This window comes from Ursus maritimus, unplaced genomic scaffold (genome assembly GCF_017311325.1).
Source record: "Ursus maritimus isolate PB19 unplaced genomic scaffold, ASM1731132v1 scaffold_33, whole genome shotgun sequence".
Lineage (NCBI taxonomy): Eukaryota > Metazoa > Chordata > Mammalia > Carnivora > Ursidae > Ursus > Ursus maritimus.
The window spans coordinates 12,720,089-12,734,600 of record NW_024425897.1 but is presented as its reverse complement, the minus strand read 5'-3'; the positions used below and the strand labels follow the sequence as shown (position 1 = coordinate 12,734,600).

Genomic DNA, 14,512 nt, shown 5'->3' with positions numbered 1-14,512 from the left:
GGCAAAGATGGAATTTGAGCCCTGGCCATCTGGCTTCAGAGTCCATACCCTTAGCTCCTGATTGCTGTGCAGCCTGACTGTGATCACTAAACCTGCAACATTTATTTAGTCTTTGCACTTGCTGGGGCTCGCATTCTTTCATTTTTAAATGACACAACTCCTTTGGAGTCAGCACCATTATCCTTCTCATTCAGAGACCGTCAACATTTCAGCTGCTGGGACACCCGGAGGTATTGTAGGGCAGCTGTGAAGAGTCCCTGGAGCTGAATGGCCTGGGTTGGCTTCTCACCAGCTGGGTGACTTTGGGTAACTTCATCAACCTCTCTGTTTCAGTTTCCTCAACTGTAAAATGGGAATAATGATTGTATCTACTCTGTAGGGTTGTTTCTGAGGATCAGATGAGAACATACAAATAAAGGTTTTAGAGCGTTGTCTGGCACTAAGCAAATGTCCACAAATGTTAGCACTTCACATGGCCTTGTGTTCTATTCTCACACCATGCTGGCTGTGTGGGTTCCTAGAGAGAGGGGGGTGCAGGGAAACTGGGCATTCCCCTTGTAGTCAGGGGGCCATTCCACTCAGAATGTCCCAGAAGCTTCTGGGTCTCGATGTTTGGCTCCTTGGGTACAGGATCTGGATGGGTTGAGTGTGTCGGGTGCCCGGTGGAGGGTGGCAGTGCCCATGCCCCCCACAGGGCCTCTGGCTAACGCTGTGGTCCCCGCTTCAGCTGAAGGAGTGGGTGCAAAAGCTCATGATGACCCTCCGGCACCCATCACTGCCGCTGCTGGAGCTGCAGGAAATCATGACCAGTGTGTCCGGCCGTATCCCCGCCCCCGTGGAGAAGTCGGTCCGCAGGGTGATGGCTCAGTACGCCAGCAACATCACCTCGGTGCTGTGCCAGTTCCCCAGCCAGCAGGTGCGTACCCCGCCTCCCCAGCCCCACTGGGGGGCCCGCAGGTGCCGCCTTGGGAACTCAACTTCCGGCCACCATGGCCTCTGGTCGAGCACCCAAGATGGCGCAGGCTGAGAGTTTCCTTTCAAGCCCTTCTCAGCAGAACCCCAGCATTTTCCCCAACGTTGTTGAGATGAACACAGTTACTGGGCCTTACTCCATAAAACTCGGATTCAGAATAGGAGTTAACAGTTGGTTCAAATACAAGCAGCGTTTCCCCCAACATTTCTGGCTGAAACAGAGGCGGTTGTGGGATTTTCTTGCTAGCCTGTAGCTTTGATTTTCTTCCTTTGGTGTTTGTAAGGTGATCATCTTGGGGCCCTAGGTATATAGAATATTTAAATAATGGAAAACATTCCAGGGTAGGATGAAATATCTCTAGTAATGCTATGTTTTCCTGATTTTGTGCTGCCTTTTTTTTTTTTTTTTGTGGAGGAGGGGGTGTTGCTTTGTCAAGTGTTTTTTAAGGTAATTTGCATTTGGAGGAACCTCCTCTGTCAGTTTTACCTTCTGCCCTTGGTCTGGTTAGAAGGGCTGCGTTCCATCGTCATGCCCCCACCCACATGTTTGTGAGTTGGGGAGCTACGGGTCAGCATAGATCAGGTCATTCCTGGAGGTCAACCACTCTAGAGGTTGGACTATTGTTCCAACACGAAAAGGAATCTAATACGGATTCATACTGCAACGTAGACGTCCCCTGAAAACGTGCGAAGTGAAGGAAGCCAGTCATAAGAGACCACGCGTTGCATGATTCCATGTACGCGAGATGTCCGGAAGAGGCAAATCCATGGAGACAGAAAGTGGATAAGTGGTCGCCAGGGGCTGGGGGAGGGGGCTCAAGAGTAGCTGTGAATGGTTATTGGGTTTCTTCCCAGGGTGATGAAAATGCTCTCAAATTAGATAGTGGTCAATGGTTGCACATGAATAAGCCGAAAACTAGTTAGCTGTATACTGTAAAGGGGGGGCACCTGGCTGGCTCAGTCAGTAGACCTTGTAGCTCTTGATCTTGGGGTCATGAGTTTGAGCCCCACACTGGGTATAGAGCCTGCTTAAAAAATGAATGAATGAATGAATGAATGAGGGGAATACTATGGTATGTAAATTATATCTCAACTGAAAAATAACCAGACAAAACTCTAACAAACCCCAGTTGAGAAAAGAATGTGTTTGGACCTTTCAGGAATTTGTTGTTGGTGCAGATTTTTCATTAAAGATATTTTTTGTTGCCAAAAACAGTATGCTAATAATGCTAAATCTAGTTATACAAACAAGACTCCCCCCTTCCCCCGCAGCCCGCTTCAGTTTCTCTGGGGTTGGACACTCCCTTCCCTTCCCCCAGACCATTCATATTTGTGGAGAGGACTAAGACACGTGTCTTTATGGGATCGTTGTCATTCTAAGCTCAAATTCCTCAAGCAACAGGTCAGGCGGGGTGAACAGCTCTTTCTGGGTGGCCAGAGAGGGCTTTGGAGCTGAAGTTTTCAAGTTTTGAATGAGCCTTGGGTGGGTCCTCCATGGGAGCCCACGGTGGGTCTTTCTGGTGACTCCCGCGTGGCGGTGAGCAGACTGTGTGGTTGTGAGTGGCCAGACCTGTCCTGTCTGCCCGTCCAGATAGCCACCATCCTGGACTGCCACGCGGCCACCCTGCAGCGGAGGGCCGAACGGGAGGTCTTCTTCATGAACACCCAGAGCATTGTGCAGCTGGTCCAGAGGTGAGTCCTCGGCCCTCCGTGGGGGGCGGTCGTCCCACTCACTGTCGGCGCATCACCCCAATGCAGCACTCTGGGGCTGTCTTCAGGGCAGGCTCCAACCAAGAGACAGTGCGTGGGGTCCAGAGACCCTGATTACCATCCCGGCATAGCTAGTCCTAACCCCAGAAACCCCAGGCAAGGCCCTTTTCTCCTGCGATCTCAGTTTGCCAGTCTGTAAAATGGGAATAAAAACCCTTTGTGCGCAATTAGTCCTGCTGCGTTGTGAGTGGATTAATGCTCGTAAAGTGCTGGTGCCCAGCGAGTCCTCAGGGTAGCTTTGCCTACAGGACAGCAGGGTGCGGTGGCTTTATAGGCCTTCAAGGACTCTACAGATTGTCCTTGTGGTTTTGAAGTCCTTGCAGAAGAGAGTGGATGAAGAATTTGTATTTTGAATGGCTCTTGAGCAGGTTGAACTGTTCTGATGACAGGAAGAACTGCCACGTCGTGGGAAAGCTCTACCCCACAGGAAAGCTTCACATATGAAGACAGACTTGAAACAGTTTTAAACTGGAGGAGATGAAGTGCGTTCACGTTTACCACGTGCTGGAAACAGAGGCACAGAGAAGCAGGACCCTAGGAGAATGCCCTTCTTTTCAGGGAGCACCTGGGCTCATGGGGACTCAGACTGCCCATCTAGGATTGAGCTGGGGAAGGGAGTCTTAGTGTGGATTCCCCCTGAAGAGAGAGTGTCACAGCCAAGGGCTAGGACGAGAGACCCTCCCCAGAAGGTCGCTAACCTTAAACCCACACTTTAGCTTCAGAGAAACACCTAGAAGAAAATGAACAATCCCCTAGCAGATTTTTCTGTGTTAAACATAAATATCCCAGCTCTGTTCTTTTTTTTTTTTAATAAAAGATTTATTTATTTGAAAGAGAGAGAGAGCATGCGCTTGCACGCGAGTGGGGGCAGGGGCAGATGGAGAGGGAGAGAGAGAATCTCAAGCAGAGTCCCCGCTGAGCATGGAGCCCGATGCAGGGCTCAGTCTCATGACCCTGAAACCAAGAGTCGGATGCTTAACCGACTGAGCCACCCAGACACCCTTCAGAGCTCCGTTCTATATATATATTCTTTTAGATCACATTTGAGTAAGTGTACATTTTAGGTTCTTTCTCCTGTTGTCAGTGACTCTGGGGTTAAACTGGTCTTAATGTCCTTAAAACTCAGTGTCCTGTCACTTAGGAAACTGTTTCCTATGTGCAGAAATGATTTAGAATGTTTTAGGGGACATCCAGTGTAAAATTTGTTTTTTAAAAGGGAAGTGACATTTTCATAGGGATCTATTGATAAATGTCTTCCAAGTTTCGTTTAATTATCTTTTGTTTAATTATCTTTCAAGCTATCTTTATACCTAGGGTGGTTAATTGATCATTTTTGGTATCAACCGTGTATGCAAGCTGACCCTTTTCAGCATCCCGTCTTCTCTCTCTGGGGATGGGCAGGTGCCATCCGAAGGCTCAGGCTTGGACTCTGGCTGGCTGGATGACCTTGGACGAGTCGCTGCTGTCTTTGGCCTACAGAGTTCGTGCAAATACGCCGACTCACACGTCCCTCCCAGCCTTGAGGAGTAGGGGGTCCAGCCTCCTTTCGGAAGTCCCGAAAGGCCCGGCTGTAGACTCGGGCGCCCCAGGAGGTGGAGCTGGCGGTTCAGACAGCCTCTCCTTGCCTCCCAGGTACCGCAGCGGGACCCGCGGCTACATGAAGGCGGTGGTGTTGGACCTCCTGCGGAGATACTTGCGGGTGGAGCATCATTTCCAGCAAGGCAAGAGTCCCCCCAGCCTTGGTGACAAGCCCACAGGGCGGGAGGGCCCGAGCCTCACCCCTTTTGTCTCCCTCTAGCTCACTACGACAAGTGCGTGATAAACCTCAGGGAGCGGCTGAAGCCAGACATGTCCCAGGTGCTGGACTGCATCTTCTCCCACGCGCAGGTGGCCAAGAAGAACCAGCTGGTGATCATGTTGATTGTAAGCAGGAAAGGACGCCCTATACTCACCGTGGGAGTAGCTCGGGCTCCACAGACATTCTGGAAAGGGCCAGAGTATAAATATTTGAGCTTTTGCTGGTCATACCGTCTCAGTTCTGACCTTGTACAACATAAGCAAATGGACACGGCTGTGTCCAATGAAACTTTGTTGATAAAACCAGGCGGGGGGTGGGATGTGTCAGTCGCGGGGGGAGATCATGGCACAGACTCACGAAGCACCTACCATGCACCGAGCGCTCCTAACATGCTTTGCAAATGCTGATTTAGTTCTCACAGCAAGTCTCGAAGGTGCGCACCGTTCTCTCTTGCTTTGGCCGAGCACAGGGAGGGGAAGTAGTCGCTTGCCCAAAGGCACCCAACTTCTAAATGCAGAGCCGGGATTTGAACCCACAGGCTGGCCCCAGAATCATGAGTTCCTGGGGGATAATTAGATTTGAGTCTTGGCGTGGGATTTTTTATTTTCCCTTCTTGGAGAAGCATAGAATTTCTTCTTATTTCTTTTCCTACTCGATGATAATTAGCATCCTTTATAGCTAAAGATGTTTTTCCTTGATACGGTCCCTGATGGCTCATTTGGAGAACGTAGAATCACCAGATAGTACGAGGGACGTGGGCTTGGCTTATAACGAAAAGGGGCTGGCAGATTTTTTTTTTTTTTTTTGGTAAAGGTAGTAAATAGTTTTGAGAACCACACAGCCTGTGTTGCAACAACTCAGCTCTGCTGTCATAGCGTGAAAGAAGCCATAGACAATATGTGACTGAATGAGTGTGGCCGTGTGCCAATAAAACTTTATTTAAAAAAAAGGGCAGTGAGCCAAATTTGGGCCTGGGCCTGTAGGATAGCTAACACCCTAACAAGATGGATTTGTAAATACTGGTATTTTTGTAAAGAATCGTTTTGAAACCTAGGGCAGCGTGAGGATCTCTTAATCCTAGCGGTACATGAGAATCTCCTGGGGTAGCTGCAGGAGAGCGTTAAAAAAATACAGATGCCTAGGCCCCACCCTGGTCAGCTGAGTCAGGCTTTCTGGGGGATGTGGACGAGGCATTAGTACTTTTTGAAAGCTTCTCCCATGGGAAAGTAAAATGTAAGCTGTAAAAGTAAAATGTAAGTAATATTATATAATATTATCACTTTCATGTTCAATTTCTTGGGTGTTTTAATGGTTTTTTAGTTAGCTAGGAGAAGATCTTTTTTCTTCAAGGAGGTACAATCTTATTGGGAAGGACTGTGGTGTCTGTAGGTGATTTTCAAAGAAAGAAAATGTATGTGTGCACACGTGCGTGCGTGTGTGTGTGTGTGTGTGTGTGCTTACCAGAGAAAAAGCAGATGTGGTGATAATAGTAAAAGTTTAGCAGTTGGTGAATCTGGATCATCAGTATAGGGGTTTTCAATGTACATACCCTTAATTTTGTTTTAAGGATTTATTTATTTTAGAGAGTGTGTATGATGGAGGGGCAGAGGGAGAGAGAGAGAGAGAGAGAGAATCCTCAAGCAGACTTCTTGCTGGGTGCAGAGCCCTACGCAGGGCTCGATCCCAGGACCCTGAGATCATGGCCTGAGCCGAAATCAGTAGTCGGATGCTCAACCGACTGAGCCACCCAGGTGCCCCAGCTGATCCTTAATTCTTGTGTAGTTTTTGAAATTCTTCAAAATTAAATTTGGGGCGGGGGGAGGGCTTTCCAAGTTGATGGCAGGGTGCAGCCAGGTTTGGGAACTTATGCCCGAAGAGATGTCCACTCTTTGCGGGGAATGCCATTGCTAAAATAGTATAACCCTTGGCAAAGCATCTCCTTTGCATGGAGTTTTTTCAGCTGAGTGTTTGTAAAGCAAGGTATGCCTGTTATCTATTACCATCTACTTGCCATTCAAAGGCTGGGGGTGAGAGCTGTTGGACCTGCTGTCCATTACTCTGTGCACAGACTGACTCTCTTCTGGGCAGGAAGGTGCTAAATATTATGTACACCAGAGGACAGCTGGGGGAGTGGCCCCCCCGATCAGAGAACTAGGACACTTGCTTGGGGTTTCTCGGAGAAGGCGGCTGAAAATGTTGTACCAGGTGTGGTTGGGGGATGTGTGAGCGAGATCCTTTATGCTTTTGGCTCTCTTGGTTCCATTTGTTGAAAACGACGAGTTCTTTGCATTTGATGGTATCTGGTGCCTAGGAGACTCTCCGAAAAGACTTGTTAATTGAATATTTACTTTGAAATGAAATTGTTTGAGTCTTTCAGGGAACTTGGTTTCTAAAGCAAATCACAGTGGGGGAGGGAGAGAAAGTTTAGAATAATCTGTGTGATTTCTTCAGCACCAACAGGCTAGTGTTTTGTACAAGTGTGAAATACTAATACGTTAACAAGTGTTCTGATCATAAAAACAGAGCAAGCTGTTTCTAGTTAGGGAAGTGCAGAGGCAGGTGTCGAAGAAAGGACCCCTGGCCCCACCATCTGGTGACTTCTTGGAGAACAGTCTGGGCAGGGGCAAGGCTGGGGCCATGTTGCTGGAGGTTCATGTTCCCAGCAGTCATTGTTCTGTCTTCAGTGGGTATCGGGGAGCACCTGCTCTGAGCCATTCCCAAGCCCATCTTGCGTTTAGGGCATAAGGAGGAGACGCACAGACCAAGTGCACGCAGCCCTCTGGTCTCTGGCAGAAAGGTCCCTCGTTCCAAGGTGGGGGGGAGGGGTGCTCATGGGAACCACTGTCCCTGCACGACTTCTGCAACTCCAGATCCTCCTTCCTGTAAGCAGCTGCCCTTGACCTTCCAGAATGCTCCCCTTGGAGACTCCCAGTGGGTGGCTTACCACACCCTCACTAGAGCATCCCATGTGAACCTTATTCTTTGTACCTGGCTCTATTTCCCCTCCTCCCTCTTCTCTGAAACTGTGAACCCCTTAAGTCAGGCAGCAATGTATAGAGGAAAGAAAAGCCTTGAGGACAGAATAGACCTGGGTTTGGATGTGGCTCGACTTTGCCCGTGCTTGGTGGCCTGGGGGCAAGGCATACTGCTTCTGAGCCTCAGTTTCCTTGTCTGTAAAATGGGAATCCTGTCATAACTCCTCAGAGGGGTGGGAGGGTTTGGGGAAATGAACGTAAAGGGTAGAGTTGCTTGCCTGATAATGGCTGGCTATTAATGTAGGTAGAGACTTAGCTGTATTGTTGATCTTGGCAGGTGTTTAGGGCATGTTAGCGGGTGGATGAGCGGGGGATACGTGGCGGACAGTGGCAGAGAGCGCAATCGTCAGGCTATGCCAGGGATGCCCAGAGAGGAGCTTTCTGGTTGTTGGGGTAGCTGCCCCCCACCACCCGCCAGCTAAGGGTGGGTGCTGGCTTGTTTCCTTGTGGCAGAAGAAAGCCATTTGGATTCTGTCTTTGTCCCCCAAAGGATGAGCTCTGTGGCCCAGACCCTTCCCTGTCGGAAGAGCTGACCTCCATCCTCAATGAGCTCACTCAGCTGAGCAAAAGCGAGCATTGCAAAGTGGCCCTCAGAGCCAGACAGGTAGGGTCGCGGGGTGCCGTCCCTCCCGGCATCCTGTCCCTCACGGTGCACAGCCCCTCTGCTGCCGTCTTGCGTCCAATCCCAGAGTCCGGCCCTGGGCTTCTCCCCTGTAAGGTTGGCTTACCCCCCACCCCCCACCGCAGGTCCTGATTGCCTCCCACCTCCCGTCCTACGAGCTGAGGCACAACCAGGTGGAGTCCATTTTCCTGTCTGCCATCGACATGTACGGCCACCAGTTCTGCCCAGAAAACCTCAAGGTGAGGCTGCCGCCTTCTGTCCACCTTCCACAGAGCACCGTGGCCCGGGTGGGGCCTCCGGGAGATGGGCGCCCCATGCCCTCAGTGCGCCGGCTCCTGGGTTCAGCGCATAGTTGCAAATACCAGCGCGTTAGCCCAGTGTGGCCAGGGCTGCCCCGTGGGGCCTCGGGGAGCCTCTGGGAGAGGTCCAGTCCCGCAGGAGGGACAGAGCATCAGGCCGCAAGGCTCCCCCGCGAGGTGCCGTTTTAAGAACTCAGGTGTGATGGAGCTTACTGGAAACCATGAACACTCACACGGCTGAGTCATGGCTTCATCTTTTGGGCTCCCCCATCCCCCAACTTTGGATCATTTGCAAGCCTCCAGATACCCCCTCTGCCTCTGGAATGGGGAACTTTAGGTGCCATCCTCCCAGAACTGTTTCCACTTTCAGATCAAGGGGCCTGGCAGGCCGGCAACGTTTTATTGATAGTGCCACCACGGGCTTCCCCTCCCTGCGCCACCCCTCCATTCATCTGACCCGTGGTTGAAACTTGGTCACATTTCCTTTCCTTTCCTTCCCATCCCATAGAAATTAATACTCTCAGAAACAACCATATTTGATGTCCTGCCCACTTTCTTCTACCACGCTAACAAAGTCGTCTGCATGGCATCCTTGGAGGTAAGTAGGAGGGAGCCCCCAGGAACAGCCTCCATCCCGAAAATGCCGGTTCTTGCACCTGCTGACCACTGGCCATGTGCCTGACTCTGGGCCCCACACCTCGAGTGTGGGATCCTCTCCTTCTCTTTACAAGGTAGGTACTGTGGCTACACCCATCTTCCAGAGAAGGGAAGTGAAGCTTAGAGAGGGGGAGTGACTTGCTCAAGGTCTTACAGCTGGGGAGTGGCAGGCCCAGGATTCACACTAGGTCTCAGTCCAGATCCCTTGCTGGTAATCCCTGTGACCTCACATGCCATCCCGGCCTCAGCTTGGCAAGGCACACCTAGATACTAGCCACCAAGAGCCCAGGCACCTCGTGCAAACCCTCTGACTCCCTGCATTACATACCTTTGGGAGACTCGTGCTGGGAACCTCGAGAGCTGGAAGGAACCTAGGTGACAATTTCAGGTGACCTCCCTGTGTGATGGGGCAGAGAAGGGGGTGACCAGCAGCAAAACCCTCTGATCTTGGAGTCTCGGTCCCTTGTGGCACCCACTTCCTCTTCTGCCACCTTCGTAGACTCCGTGGGTCAGCCATCCTGGTGGTGGAAGGTTGACTAGGTCTCCATGGAGACTGTTTGGGGCTTGTGAGCATGTCACAGCCCCAGAGTCTCCTGGGCCTGCAGTCTTCCCTCCTCCCTGGTTTCAACTCAGAGACTCCTTTTCAGGTCTCCCTGTTTCCCGCAGTGAGACCCAGTAGCGCTTATCAGCCTTTCTCCCCCATCTTTCCAACGTTCAATTATATTGAGACCCACTGTGTGCCAGGCGCTGGGGATACAGCAGGGAACAGCCAGGCTCTGCCCTAATGGAGCTTCTGTCTGGTTGGGGAGAGACCCACACTAAGTAGTTCCTTCTTTACACATGCAGTAGGGTTGTAGTGGGAACATAGCCGTCTCGCTGAGAAGCAGACAGTGGGATTTAACCTTACCGGGAGGGTCAGCTCCGACTTGGATGAGAAAGTGAGACGAAAGCAAGCATTCAAAGAGCGAGTCAGGATTGGTGGAGAGGAAGAAGCAAAGAGGTTCCAATCAGTGGGAGCAACCGGTACAAGGTTACGAGCTGTGTGACCTCTGGCCAGTTGCCTTCCTTCTCTGGACATTTAGATTTTCATGCTGCAGCAGGGGCAGTAATACCCACCTCATGGGCTTATTTGGAGATAAATGAGTAAGCATCTGATGTGAGCACCATTGCTGCTCACTGTCCAAGCGCCTGTCCTATTTGGGGGGGATCCTGTGTTGGGTGGAAAGCAGCAACCCACCCTCTTTGCTTTTTGGAATGCTAAATCCCCCCCCCCCTTTTTTTTTCTGTTGGAGAATTTTCCAGAGCTCTTTGAGCATCCCGTCCCTTCGATTGGCATAATCCAACCTTTTCTCCATGACTCAAAATGAGCACTGTGAACGTTACAGTTTGACTTGCTCTCTTGAGATGTGTAGAGTTTCGTTCCTGGTCTCGATGGTGGGTGTCCCCGAGACCAGCCCCAGTCCGATGAGTCACTAGGAAGACTCACAGGGCTCAGCAGATGGTCGTGCTCATGGCTGTGATTTGTTACTGTGAAAAGACGCAAAGCACCATCAGCAGAGGGACAAAGCGTGTGGGGTGACATCCAAAGGAAGCCGGGGGCAAGCTTTCAGTGGTCCCGAAGGCACTTTTCATTCCTCAAAGAATGAGTTATGACAGCGTATTTTTTTTAAAAAAAGATCTTATTTATTTACTAGAGCAAGTGAGGGAGAGAGAGCAAGGGAGGGGAGGGGCAAAGGGAGAGGGACAAGCAGACTCCCCCCTGAGCAGGAACCCCAACGCGGAGCTTGATCCCAGGACCCTGAGATCATGACCTGAGCCAAAGGCAGACGCTTAACCCGCTGAGCCACCCAGGCGCCCCATGACAACATGTTTGAAATGAGGCTCAGAGACTCAGCACCCCAGGGGTTTTATTGGGGGCTGGTTCTAGAATGTAACAAAATTCTAAACTCCCAGAAAGAAAGCACACGTTCAACATAAAATCACTGTTTGTACAGCTTAGGTGCCATGAGCCATTCTTATCAGGGAATAGCAGGAACCCTCCCAAGTCCAAGTTCCGAGAGGCCGGCCAAGGGTCTTTTAAAGCAGTTAGGCCTGCTGCTGTGTTAACTCATGCTACACAATTCTTATATTCCTTATTCAGTTAAAAAACTCCCACTGTCTAACCTCTAGAATTGTGCTCCCCAATATGGCAGCCACTGGCCCCGTGTGGCTAGTGAGCACTTGAAATGCAGCTGGTCTGAGTCGAGCTGTGCTCTAAGTAAACAAGGCACACTGGATTCCAAAGACTTTGTATGGAGGAAGAATTTCAACTGTCTTCTTTTTTTTGTATCGATTACATGTCAAAATGACATTACATTTGGTATTGGGGTTGAAATTAAGTATATTATCGAACTTATGTTTACCTATTGTCTTTTTCTGAAGTGGCTACTAGAAAATTAAAATTGCATATGTGACTATGTTACATTTTTCTTGGGTGGCACCGCTATTCTAGAGCAGGAGTTGGCAGACAATAGCCCGTGGGCCACATGTGGCCCTCTGCTTGTTTTTGTAAATAAAGTTTTATTGGAACCCAGCCATGCCCATTCGTTTACATATTGTCCTTGGCTGCTTCCAGGCTGCGGCAACAGAATTGAATAGTTGGGATAGAGATGGGTATCCCGCAAAGCCTAAAACATCTACTATCTAGTCCTTGGCAAAGAAAAGTAACATTGTAAAATGTGAGCGAATTTGTTCTTTGCTAGTGCTTGGAGATCACTTAGAGATGATTTCTGGTACCCCTCCGGCCTGAGTTTCGTCAGGTTTGCAGGCACTCTGCTGTGCCCTCTGAGAGCACGTCTTCTCTGCTTCTGCCTCGTCAGGTTTACGTGCGGAGGGGCTATATCGCCTATGAGTTAAACAGCTTGCAGCACCGGCAGCTCCCGGACGGCACCTGCGTGGTGGAATTCCAGTTCATGCTGCCCTCCTCCCACCCAAACAGGTATGGAGTGGTGCGCACCCAGGGGCGGTGTGTGTTTCTTTTCTCCCGGACCCCCATAGTCCTGGCTCTGGAGGGACCCAGCGAGTGTGCCTAGGGAGACATCAGGGATACCACTTCTCCACTGTGGGATCTCCTTACATCTCCATTCTCTCATCTGTAAGATGAGATAATCCAGTGTCTACCTCATCCACCTGGACTGCCCAGTATAGCAGGCACTACCCGTCTGTGGGCTCCTTAAAATTCAAATGACTGAAATTCAATGAAAAATTCAGCTCCCGAAGTCATACCAGCTGCACTGAAAGCCACATGTGGTTTGTGGCTGCCATATTGGATATTGCTGTTCTAGAACATTCCATCACCATAGAAAGTTCTATTCGACAGTGCTTTCCTAAACCATGACGAAGGGTAAATGAGATATGGCGCACATGACATTTAGGGCAGTGCCTGGCATGAACAAGGTTGTTGGTGAACATCAGGGACCCCTGTGATGATTATCACTGTGTTGTTGCTGCCCGATGGCACGTTGTTGTTGGGCACCATGCCAAGCACTTCCCTACTCTGTTTCCTTCACTCCTCACCATCTGTGGGCCAAATGTGTTCTCATCTCCATTTGACACAGGAGGAGCCCTGGACCTTCCCTTGGCACGGGCGCGGCCGCTCACTCACGTGGGGTAGGGATTTGAGCCACGTGCCTCTCCCGTCAGAGTGCCCTCCCCAGCACCTGTGGGACCTCCAGATCCACCAGCTGGGGCAAGCATGTTGGCCCTTCTGGATCCCTATGATGTTCTCAGTTGGGGACACACTGGTGTGCCCATGCTGTTCTCTCACCTTCTTTTTTTTTTAATCCATCTTATTTTAGGACCTAAAGTACCACCCTGGTCAGGTTGAGCATGTCACCTTCAGCTAAAGCAAACACGTCTCCCTGGGATTTGGAGTATTCCTTTCCTTCCTCCTTGCTCCTCTGGGTCTGGTTCTCCTGGGGGTTCCCCACAGGCCTGGCTTGTGGCTACAACGGTCTCATCATGATTTTGGCGTTGAATTAATCAGATCTTGTATCTATGTAGCCAGCAAGATTCCTGATTTCTTGAAGCGGGGAATATTTGGATCTCTTGGGGTTTCAAAGCATGCGTTTCTTTCTGTAGCTTTTAAGAAGGGTATTGCTCTGTTTTGAAGAAAAGTGCTTCCCACAAGGCACCTCGTTTTGTATATGTCATTTATTTTTTTTAATGTTATTTATTTTTACTCTTCTTACTTAAAAAAAAGATCATGCTATTTTGTCCGTGGAGAGAAAAGGAGACGAAGTGTTTGTGGCCTGGGAATCATTTTGGTGACTGTGGGAGGTGTGGTGCAAGGGCTTTTGAAACCGTCTGCCCATTAAGAGGCATTCTGTTCTTTCTTTGATTTCCTTGTCTTCACGGTTCAACCCAGTTAGCATAGGAAGGCGGTTCTCCTGAAGCCTGTGGGCCAGTCACACCTCGTTTCTTAGGGGGAAACTACACGCATACTTGGGTTCTTGGTTGTGACCCTCAGTCTGGGCACGGGGTCCTATTTTGACCCCCCACTGACACTGAGGACTCTGGAGGAAGTCCCTGACCGTCTCAGGTCCTTGCTGTGGCTGTTGGCCAGGGGCACCAGAAGCTTGCTCTGGGCCTGTGTCTTCAGAGCAGACTCTGCCTGTAGTTGCCCCCAAACGCCCCTCTTCAGGGCCTCCGGGAAGGGCCATGAGGAGTGAAGTCCCACCTCCCAGGAGGGCCTGGCTGTCGGACCAGACCCATTGTGAATTGGGTCAGGGGACCAGCACGGGGAGGTCAGCCCAGAGGCCAGCAGAGCTGCACGCAGGCTGCACCAGGACTTAGGGCCAGGCCAAGGTTCTGGGAGTCCGGCGGGAGGTAGGACCTGAAGAGTGTGGCCCTACCTGAGGGGCTGCTGTTCTAGCTCCAGGAGAACGGTCAGCCAGACCAAATCTTTCCTTCTCCCCACAAGAGAAGCAGGACATCTAGACTTAAAAAAAAAAAAAAGTGAAATTCTTCAACGTCACTGTGAATAGGTAATGTGTAAGAATATATTAAAAATGCTGCAGGGACCCATGCTGCCTGCCAGTTTGCTATCTGCATTTCACTGACCGGGAGCAGGGCGCCTGGATGACGAATTCAGGGGTACCCAACAGGAAGGCACAGAAGCCACCGCCCACCTGGGTCAGGGGTCTCTGAGAGCACCCCAGACTTGAGGATTGCCTAAGGAGATTTATAGGGTTCTGTATGTGTCATGCTCACAGCTGTGACTTGTCACAGTGAAAGGACATGAAGCGAAGGACAGTCAGCAAGAGATAAAGGGTCTTGGGCACGGGCTGGGGGGCGTCCAGAGGACACCTGTGCAAGCTTC

The 14,512-nt window shown here is 50.5% G+C and overlaps 1 protein-coding gene across 1 annotated transcript in view; it reads left to right on the top strand.

The window, feature by feature from the left end:
• ACACB (acetyl-CoA carboxylase beta) overlaps positions 1–14,512 on the top strand; it is a 100,272-nt gene that overhangs the window by 47,759 nt on the left and 38,001 nt on the right. Inside the window, 8 exon segments of the mRNA XM_040619812.1 lie at positions 728–916; positions 2,564–2,664; positions 4,375–4,463; positions 4,541–4,665; positions 8,066–8,179; positions 8,323–8,436; positions 9,005–9,094; positions 12,012–12,130. Coding sequence (XP_040475746.1) covers positions 728–916; positions 2,564–2,664; positions 4,375–4,463; positions 4,541–4,665; positions 8,066–8,179; positions 8,323–8,436; positions 9,005–9,094; positions 12,012–12,130 — 941 coding nt within the window.